The following is a 10377-nucleotide window of genomic DNA, read 5'->3' as shown; positions in this document are numbered from 1 at the left end:
AAAGGGATCTAAAATCAGCGTAAACAAGCAAAGCAAACAGTAAAGTCCAAGGTCCCTGTCAGTTCTGGAGTCCTGTACACACAGAGACTGACCTGGAGTGTGAATTACCATGTATGGGACAGTTAGTGTCGAGTGGGATCCAATGCAGAGGAGTAATTGCTTCACTCAGGAAACCTCTGTTGAGCGCTTACTATGTGCCATGTGTGCTAAGAACTGGAATGTCAAAGGAAAACAGTAGGAAGAGTATAGGCTCAGGCATTTATTGTAATGTGGTAACTCACATGGGACCAACTAGGGGAAAGATTCGGGGTTTCTGAGCCAATGATGGAAGGAAAGATGGAAGAATCGAGTCAGGCTGACTGCAGTGGGAGATCCCTCCTGTCGGGAGAAAGAGCCAAGGTAGAAAAAGCAGATGATCTGGAGTGACTGCCTCCACCCCTCCACACAGGTGGGTGAACTCCCTGCAGCCAGCAAGAGTGACCCGCTGGGGAGGGATGATTTCTACCCCGGATGCTGTGCTCCAGGCGGTGATCAAGCGCTCCCTGGTGGAAAGTGGCTGCCCTGCTTCTATTGTCAACGAGCTGATTGAAAATGCCCACGAGCGCAGCTGGCCCCAGGGTCTGGCTACACTAGAGACAAGACAGATGAACCGGCGCTACTATGAGAACTACGTGGCCAAGCGTATCCCTGGCAAGCAGGCCGTGGTGGTGATGGCCTGTGAGAACCAGCATATGGGTGATGACATGGTGCAGGAGCCGGGGCTTGTCATGATATTTGCACATGGTGTGGAGGAGATCTAGAGAACTTGCTGGGCTATCAGGAAGAGATGGAAATCAGAAAATCCATCGCTCCCGCAGCTGGGCCCCCAGTCCTCCCCACCGTCCTTAATGCTGAGGCTGACACTTGGGCCACACCTCTCCCCGCTCTTCTGGCACTGAAGGGCCCTGGGGCACTTTGCTCAGTCTTTCAGGTGGGAAACCCAGATTCCCTCCTTTTGCCATATTGCTCCCCCCAAAATGTCCGGAAGTCCTCAGTCTGGGTGGGAAAGCTCCCGCCTCCGTTCTGCCTAGGGGCCATGGTTCCTGATATTTTCTGAAAGCACAAAGAGATTCAGATTCATCTTCCCTAGAGGATCAAGTAGAGAGAAGTGTGTAATTGTCCCTCTCCTCCCAAGTGGAATCGGAGCAGGCAGGCCTGTTGTCTCTGAGCAGCACTTAGAGAGCAGCTCTGGGGAGCAGAAATTCTGAAGAAGGGTGAGCATGGAACAGAAGCCCTGGGAATAAACAGGCCAGTGACTGGCCCTCGCTGATGGCCCCGAGGGGAAGACTGGACCTCCGTGCCAAGCGCACCCTACCCAGCCCATGTTAAAGGTGCAGCTCCTGCTGGGTCTGCAGGTGTGCAGATTGGAATGCTAAACATTTCCAGATGAGCTCTTCTTTCCCACACTTTCTCGTAATTAGGGAATGACAGGATTGGGGGTCGGGGTTGATATGTCGGGACTTGTATGCTCAGCTTGAAGCTGTTCTCTGGCACTGCGCCTCGTGGCGTGGGCCATCATTGTTCCATAGACCCTCTCCAGCCCCGTGAGTATAGTTAGTTATTTTGATAATTCCCTTTGGCCATTGTTTGTTTATATTTCACAAACCTCACCTGTGCGCCCTACCTTCTTTCTTTCTTTCTTTCTTTTTTTTTTTTTTTTTTTAGAATGGCCTGGTCATGGCTACCCTACTTTCTAGCCCAGCCACATTGTTGGCAATTTAATTTATTTACTTTTTTTTTTTTTTAAGAAAGGAAAAAAGAAAAAAAAATCAACAAAACTTGAAACTTCTTTTGCTGTTCCTGTTGTGGGGAGCCTGGACAGGGTGGGAAAGGGATGGGATCTCCTCGATACTTTGCCTTTTCAGCACAGCCTTCGGCTTTATCTAGGAAAGAGCCAAGGGAGTCCTTGGTTGGTCACCGCCAGTCCTCAGAGCACATCTGAACTGAGGAGCTTCCTCTACTCCCACGAGGGACACGACTGCCTGCAGCGATGCCTGTGCCCTCTGGAGAAATCTGTTCCTGACCCTTCCAGGGTCTCACTGTAGAACTGGATTTAGAGTATTAATTTTGAAGGCAGCTTCCTCAGAGCTATGTAACTGACTTCTAAGCTTTGCCGGGAAAATGGGGTAGAAATTATGTTTATGTCTGTAAGTAAGCACTGTGTTCTGCTTCACCTGTGCCCCACAAAGGACCATCGCAGGCCACCTGGGGCATTCCTGGATCCCTGGGGTGACTGGCAGAGTCCAGATGGGGCAGTAGGTTCAATTGTTTTGATATGCAGGTGGGTGTGGGTCTGGAGAGAGTGAAAGGATCCTCCCCATCATATAATGGCCGCTCTTTTGGGAGTCTTATTCCAGGCCAGCTCACCGTGGGTCTGGGTAGTTGGATCATGACTCCACTGGGACCGGGGTAGAGGGATACAGCTTGAGGGGAGTAGAGAACAGTCAGGTGTTCCAGCTCCAGGACACCGTGCTCAGGAATTTGGAAACGCTGCTAAACTAGCCTGGTTACTACATTTCTTCCATCCCCCTTTGCCCCTGCCTTCCTCCCCTAGGCCCATACTCCTGCTGTCACCCTCCAACGGAGCCAGGAAGCTCTGTCCAGGCTTCCCTCCCTCCTCTCGCACCAGTGTCCTGCAGTTTGCTGGTTGTCTTGTATGTGCTGTTCCATGGTGTTGACTGCACTAATAAACCTTTTACTCAGCTCTAAATTCTTCATTCAGCATTGCTCCTTCTCTTGCCCTGTTAAGAGAGTTTCCTCTCCACCTTGGCCTGTCGCTTCAATTCCCCGTCCTTGGTTCCTGCTTTGTAACCTACCCTTTCCTTAGTGCTCCCTCTGTTTTAGGAGCAGCCTGGGACGATGCGCCCTCCTCTCTTCTTCCCTCCTGCCTCCTGTTCTGGAGCAGCCAGAACCTGCTTAGCAGTGATCTGAATTGTGTTATTTCCTGGGATTGCCTTTACCCCAAACTCCATGTCTTCCCTAAGTGCTCCTGGGTTTAGAAAAACTTTTTTTTGGTAAGATTTATTTATTTATTAGGGAGAGACAGAGAAGTCTTCCACCCGCTGGTTAACTCCCCAAATGGCCGCAACAGCGTAGCTGCACCGATCCAAAGCCAGGAGCCAGTGTGCAGGTACCCAGTCCACCCTCCACTGCCGTCCCAGGCCATCAGCAGGGAGCTGGATCAGAAGTGGAGCAGCCAGGACTCAAACCAGCACCCATCTGGGATGCTGGTACCACGGGCAGAGGCTCAATGCAGTACACCACAGTGCTGGCCCCTGGGAGATACCTTCTACATGCACCGTTTCCTCTGTCCCACAAGTACTTTTGTGTGGGGATTTGGAATCCACAGCAAACAAGGAGCCTTCCAGGCCCCCCCAGTGTTTCCTAACCAAGAAAGTTATGTGAGAAGGGCAGCTGAGACCTGATGTGTTTTGTCAGACCTGGAGAAGACCCTGTGAGCATCTGCTATCACCTTCCTATCATGGGAAAAAGGAAATTTCCTTCCCCTCCCTCAGAACTATTTTACATTTGTTGAATATTTATCATGCACCTAATGGGAAATCTCAGTTCTTTATTCTCTAGTGGGTTGGGGAAAACAAAGGCATCCCTGCACGCACACAAGGCATGATTGTAAAATAATAAGCACACCCTGGTGTAGGACAGAAGAACCATGTGTGTATCCTAGTGATACCAGGACTCTGGTCCCGTGATACTCCTTCAGAACTACTTTCAGAATCTGCTGCTTGTTCTCTTTCTCTTTTTTTTAAATTTGAGACACACCAAGAGAGTCTACATCCTCTGGTTTACTTGTCTAAATACCTGTGATGACCAGGGCTAGGCTGAGGCTGAAGCCAGGATCCTCCCACATGAGTGGAGGAACCCAACTACTTGAGCCATCACAGCTGCCTCCCAGGGCCTGCCTCAGCAGAAGTTCAAGTCAGGAGCTGGAGCTGGGTATTGAACCCTAGCACTGTGATACTGGATGCCGTGTCTGGTATGCTAGACATACATCCACCGCTGCTCATTCCTCCTGCATGTCATGAATGTGCCAAGTCTTCCTTTCAGGATAGATTTGGTTTGGGGGAACCAATACCCATTGAATGTGGAGCCTACAAGGTGCCCACGAGGGTGGGGATTTGGGGAACTTTGTGTAGCAGAATGTCACCTACCTTCAGAGAACTTACTCCTTGATGGAGATGATTGTATAAGAAGGTATATTAGATACGCTAAGGAGATTTACCAGCAATATAAGAGCAGAGAAATATAGGACCACTGGTTCTGATGGGCATCAAGAGGCTTTCAGAAGTGTTACGTGTTCTAGAGCAGAGGTCAGCAAACTACAGCTTGTGACCCACTTGCTGTTTAAGATTGATTTATTTGAAAGGCATAATTACAGAGAGGGAGATACATCCACTGATTCACTCTACAAATGGCTGCAATGGCCATAGCTGGGCCCATCTGAAGCCAGGAGCCAGAAGCTGCTTCTGGGTCTCCCAAGTGTATGCAGAGGCCCAAGCACTTGGGTGATCTTCCACTGCTTTCCCAGCCACATTAGTAGGGAGCTGGATCAGAAGTGGAGAGGCTGGGATTTGAACTGGTGCCTGTACAGGATGCTGGGGTCGCAGGCAGTGGCTTTACCTGCTATGCCACAAAACTGGCCCCAGCTGCCTGCTTTTTTTTTTTTTTTTTCTTTGACAGGCAGAGTGGACAGTGAGAGAGACAGGGAGAAAGGTCTTCCTTTGCCGTTGGTTCACCCTCCAATGGCCGCCGAGGCAGACGCGCTGCGGCCTGCGCACCGCGCTGATCCGATGGCAGGAGCCAGGTATTTCTGGTCTCCCATGGGGTGCAGGGCCCAAGGACTTGGGCCATCCTCCACTGCACTCCCTGGCCACAGCAGAGAGCTGGCCTGGAAGAGGGGCAACCGGGACAGAATCCGGCGCCCCGACCGGGACTAGAACCCGGTGTGCCGGCGCCACAAGGCAGAGGATTAGCCTAGTGAGCCGCGGCGCCGGCCTGCTTTTGTTTAAAAACAATTACTAAAACAATTACTGGAACACAGTCATATACATTTTTTTATGTATTGTCTGTGGCTGCCTCCCCCCCCCCCCAGACGGGCAGAGTTAGAGACAGAGAGAAAGGTCTTCCGTTTTACATTGGTTCACCCCCCAACTGGCTGCTACAGCCGGCACGCTGCGCCGATCTGAAGCCAGGAGCTTCCTCCTGATCTCCCATGCAAGTGCTAGGGCCCAAGGACCTGAGCCATCCTCCACCACACTCCTGGGCCACAACAGAGAGCTGGACTGGAAGAGGGGCAACCGGGACAGAATCTGGCGCCCCGGCCGGGACTAGAACCCGGTGTGCCGGCGCCGCAAGGCGGAGGATTAGCCTAGTGAGCCGCGGAGCTGGCCAATAAAATAAATCTTTAAAAAAATAAAAAAAGACTCCAACTGAGACACATCCTATATCACAGGCCCTAGGTTTGATTCTGGGCCACAGCTCCATCTTCCAGCTTCCTGCTAATGCATACCCTGGGTGGCAACAGGTAGGTGATGGCTAGGCAGTCGGGTCCCTGCCACCCATGTGGGAGAAACCTGGATTGAGTTCCTGGCTTCTGCCTGGCCTAGTCCTGATCAGTGTGAGCACTTGGGGGGTGAATCAGTGTGGGGAGCACTCTGTCCCTGCTTCTCAAATAATTTACCTGTGACTTAGGCAGAGTACTTTGGTAACACGAGCTTGTTTTTGATCGTTGGGAAAGTGAGGTTTCTGTACAGGGGACTAATATGACAGCAGTGTTTTAGAGTAATCACACGAGCGTAAGGTGGATTGAGGTGTGACTAAACTAGGGCACCTTGAAGGTCACTGTTAACAGAGACAGGAATTAAGATGAGGGGCCTAGGAGAAAAGAAAATGTGAGATAATTCTTAAGGTGGGAAACCAGAGGGAGTTGAGAGGGCAATCTCAAATGTGGCCCATCAGGTTAGGCTGCCACCTGTGACACCAGCATCTCGTATCAGAGCAGGTTTCAAGTCCCACTGCTTGCTTCCAACCCAGCTTGCTGTTATGGCCCGGGAAAGCAACAGAAGACGGCCCCAGTCCTTGGGTCCCTGTTGTCCACATGGGACGCCCAGATAGAGTTCCTGGCTCCTGGCTTCAGCCTGGCCCAGCCCTGGATGTCTTGGCATTTGGGATAGTAAACCAGTTAGAAAATATCTGTGTCTGCCACTCTGCCTTTCAAATAAATGAAAATAAATCTCCTTTTTTTTTTTTTTTTTTTGACAGGCAGAGTGGACAGTGAGAGAGAGAGACAGAGAGAAAGGTCTTCCTTTGCCGTTGGTTCACCCTCCAATGGCCGCCGCGGCCAGCGCGCTGCGGCCAGCGCACAGCGCTGATCCGATGGCAGGAGCCAGGAGCCAGGTGCTTTTCCTGGTCTCCCATGGGGTGCAGGGCCCAAGCACCTGGGCCATCCTCCACTGCACTCCCTGGCCACAGCAGAGGGCTGGTCTGGAAGAGGGGCAACCGGGACAGAATCCGGCGCCCCGACCGGGACTAGAACCCGGTGTGCCGGCGCCACTAGGCGGAGGATTAGCCTAGTGAGCTGCGGCGCCGGCCTAAATCTCCTTTTTTTAAGAAATTGAGAGAATAAATGTTTTGGTTGAATTCTACAGGAGGAGGGAAAAAGCAAATGAAGTGGAGAAACTTCTGGGAAGAACAGTACAGTGTTTCTAGCAGCCAGTAGAAACCAAAGGTCTCAAACGTGGCAAAGGACAGAGCTTGAGAAGAGGCTATTACATTTGTCTGATGGTTTCTTTTTTCTTTCTTTCTTTCTTTTTTTTTTTTATTTATTTGAGTTACACAGAGAGAGAAGGAGAGGCAGAGAGAGAGAGAGGTCCTCCATCCGTTGGTTCACTCCCCAATTGGCCACAAGGGCCGGAGCTGCACCGATCCGAAACCAGGAGCCAGGAGCTTCTTCCGGGTCTCCCACGCGGGTACAGGGGCCCAGGGACTTGGGCCATCTTCTGCTGCTTTCCCAGGGATTGGAAGTGGAGCAGCCAGGACTCAAACTGGCGCCCATATGGGATGCAGGCACTGGAGGCGGCGGCTATGCCACAGCGCCAGCCGCTGTCTGATGGTTTCTATTGTGAAAAATTTAGGAGGTGGAAATCAGATGACAAGGCATTAAGGTAGCACAAGGGATGTAGAAAGGTATACATTTTATTTGAAAAGTAAAAGGAAGTACAACAGTGTGGTGGCTGGGAGACATCTGATGAAGGTAGAGTTCTGTTCTGAATTCATGAAGGACTGACCCAGTGGAGGAGGCGAACTTGACGGCGTTCAGGAAGGATATTTATGGGATGTTCCTCAGGAGGTTGAACTGAGTGGGACTTCAGGGAAGATGAGCAAGACCAAATACTGTTGCAGGAACAGTTGCCAGTGGGCGGGATATAAATGTGTAAGAAAGGCTGGGGGTGGCCAGTGCCATGGCTCAATAGGCTAATCCTCTGCCTGCGGCGCTGGCATACCAGGTTCTAGTCCCGGTCGGGGCGCCAGATTCTGTCCAAGTTGCCCCTCTTCCAGTCCAGCTCTCTGCTGTGGCCTGGGAGTGCAGTGGAGGATGGCCCAAGTGCTTGGGCCCTGCACCCCATGGGAGACCAGGAGAAGCACCTGGCTCCTGCCTTTGAATGGCCATGGCGGCCATTGGAGGGTGAACCAATGGCAAAGAAAGACCTTTCTCTCTGTCTCTCTCTCTCTCACTGTCCACTCCGCCTGGCCAAAAAAAAAAAAAAAAAAAAAAAAAAAAAGGCTGGGGGCAGGGGAGGATCCCGTAAGGAGAGGTCAGAGGACAGGATATGAGGGGATGCAGGGGGAAGGGTGAAGGAACTGAGTTGGAGTGGGCCCTGAGGATGGCAGAGGTGTAAAATGATTGTTCATGAACTTTGGAAGAAGTGGCCTCTTACTGTCCGCCCACTCCCCAACCCCGCCAAAGTGTCAAGGGCAGCATTTAAGAGTGAGAAGGGTGATCTTCAAGTACCAAACTACCTCCGCCACATTCCCACTCTCTGTCCAGGTCCTCCATTTTGTAAACTGCAGAGCTTTCTCTCTTTCACAGAACAGTTGTTGGGTGCCCTCTGCTGGTCAGTTTTGGTCTTGGCCTTCCAGATATTTAAATCTGAAAGCATGTGCCAAAGTACTAATCCACTATATTCTCTTAAGTACACGTTTGCTCACATCTGTGTAGAAGGCCTTGTAGAGAAGACAAAGACACAGTTCTAAAGATTGAGAGGCTTCTATGTGTCACAGTGGAAGGAGCTCTCATGATAAAATCAGGCCTAATATGTGCTGGGACACAGGGGGCCAGAGATGACTTCCCAAGAAAACGTTTTGGTGGAGATGAGTACAAGGTGAGGCTGAGAAAGATTAGTGTAGGCCGAGAACAGCATGAACAAGGCCAAACAACTGTACCAGGAACAGAAAGAATGCCAGTGGCTGGAATGTGACGACTGTGGAGGAATGGTGGGAGAAAAGGGGAGGGATCACGCAGTGAGAGTTGGAGTAGCAGAAGCTGTGGGACAGCCCTGCATGTATCACCCACCTCATGTCATCCCGATGAGCAACACGGCTTTCCACGTGGAGGCTCTCACAAGTACTACGCCCAGCCTGAACTCACCCCCATAAAAGTGGGCAGATCTGACATATCTACCTAGAAAGTAGAATAAACTTTTTTTAAAAATTTATTTATTGGAAAAGCAGAGAGGGAAGGATCTGCTATCTGCTGGTTCACTCCCCAAACACAACAGCCAAGGCTGAGCCAGGCTGAAGCCACCAGCCAAGAGCTGAAGCCTCCAGCCAAGAACTCAGTCTGGATCTCCAACTTCTTGACCTCTGGCCAGCCACCTCTTAGGGTGTAAATTAGCAGGAAGCTGGAATGGGCAGCAGGGCCAGGGCTCAAACCTGGGCACTTTGGTACAGGGAAGTGGGCATCTAAAGAGGAAGTTAGTGTGGCACCAAAAGCCCACCCCCAGAACTTTTTATGTGGGGTATGTGAAGGGAGCTGCCTTTCATGTGACTCAGTGGGTGCTGGTGGGAGTCTGACAGCTTGCAGCTGGAATGAGTAAGCACACCAAGGGACAGGGGCCAGGAGCGGCCATCTGACCTAGCAATCAAGATGCCCACATCAATACTGGCTTCAGCTTCCGACTCCAGCTTCCTGCTAATCCAGACCCTCGAAGGCAGCAGCCATGGGTCACGTAATTGGGTTCCTGCCACCCAGCTGGATGACCACATTGAATACTGGGCTCCTGGCTTTGGTCTGGCCCAGCTCCACCCACTGTGGGCATTTATGGGAGTGAACCAGCAGTTGGGAAAGCTGTCTGCCCGACTTCATTTAAAAAAATAAAAATAAAAAAAAGACGGGGAGACCGTGGGATAGTGGTAAGGATGAGGGGCGGGGGCAGGGGTGAGAGTGTTGTGGCCTGGGCAGCGGCATGGGGGGGTGGGCGTGAGCTCTAAGGTGCGCATGTGTAGAAAGCTCTTGGCGCCCCTGCGCTATCGTGTCCTTCTTGAAGATGCCGTTATGCAGGAAATAAAGTACATAAAGAGCATCCTCAACGAGTCCCCTAGCTCTTCCCCAGTCATGTGAGGGGCTGGGAAGAGCTGGGTGAGGGGAGCAGAGAGGTCGGAGAGTGACTTCCTAGCGCGGTTAATACACACGGAGGACTTGCAAGAGTACCCGGTACATGACGGGCACCCAGTAAAAAGTGACAGCTCTCTTCGCACACCTGGCTCCAGGTAGGTGTGCTGTGCTGTGCTGTGCTGTGCCCCGGGATACCTGAGGTATAGCACAAGGAAATGCCAAGCCTACGACTTCTGGTGACGAAAATCACCAGAGGCGCGCTCTTTTCGTGGAAATTCCGGGTTTGGCTATTTATTGCACGCCAGGCACTCACATTCCCAAACAAAAACCTTTCTTCTACCACATTTCGCTAATCTCCTCCCAAAAGCAAAACAAAACAAAACGCGTGCTCAAAGCTCCGCCGGCAAAGCGCGAGGTGCCGAATCCGCCAGCGCCTCGCCGAAATCCGCTTTCTGAGCTCACCCCCACCCCCTCCCACAGCCCGGGGGTGAGCCCTTTCAGCTTCCCTCCAAAGACAGAAAGGGGAAGTGCAGGAAAGACACGTGCGAGGGCTGGGGTTCCTTTCTGCATGTTGCAAAGGGGGGGGAAAAAACGCAACCGTCACGAACAGGATTCGAACCTGTGCGGGGAAACCCCATTGGATTTCGAGTCCAACGCCTTAACCACTCGGCCACCGTGACTCCCAAAACCGTTCCTCGCCGCGCGCT

The 10377-nt window shown here is 51.7% G+C and overlaps 1 protein-coding gene and 1 non-coding gene across 6 annotated transcripts in view; one reads left to right on the top strand and one right to left on the bottom strand.

The window, feature by feature from the left end:
* RNF41 (ring finger protein 41) overlaps positions 1-2749 on the top strand; it is a 30149-nt gene extending 27400 nt beyond the window's left edge. For 3 of the 5 annotated variants that reach the window (XM_008256646.4, XM_070052407.1, XM_070052406.1), the window contains one exon: positions 449-1824. In XM_008256646.4, coding sequence (XP_008254868.1) covers positions 449-800 — 352 coding nt within the window. In that variant the 3' untranslated portion in view covers positions 801-1824. Of the gene's footprint in view, positions 1-448 lie in introns of all 5 variants that reach the window. The other 2 variants (XM_002711071.5, XM_008256645.4) reach the window with 1 other exon arrangement.
* A 7519-nt stretch (positions 2750-10268) lies between these two features.
* Positions 10269-10350, bottom strand: TRNAS-CGA (transfer RNA serine (anticodon CGA)). The gene has a single exon. It is a non-coding gene; the product is annotated as a tRNA-Ser (tRNA).
* Between the last annotated feature and the right edge of the window lie 27 nt (positions 10351-10377).

This window comes from Oryctolagus cuniculus, chromosome 11 (genome assembly GCF_964237555.1).
Source record: "Oryctolagus cuniculus chromosome 11, mOryCun1.1, whole genome shotgun sequence".
Lineage (NCBI taxonomy): Eukaryota > Metazoa > Chordata > Mammalia > Lagomorpha > Leporidae > Oryctolagus > Oryctolagus cuniculus.
The sequence above is the reverse complement of the archived record's forward strand: the minus strand, read 5'-3'. Positions and strand labels throughout refer to the sequence as shown.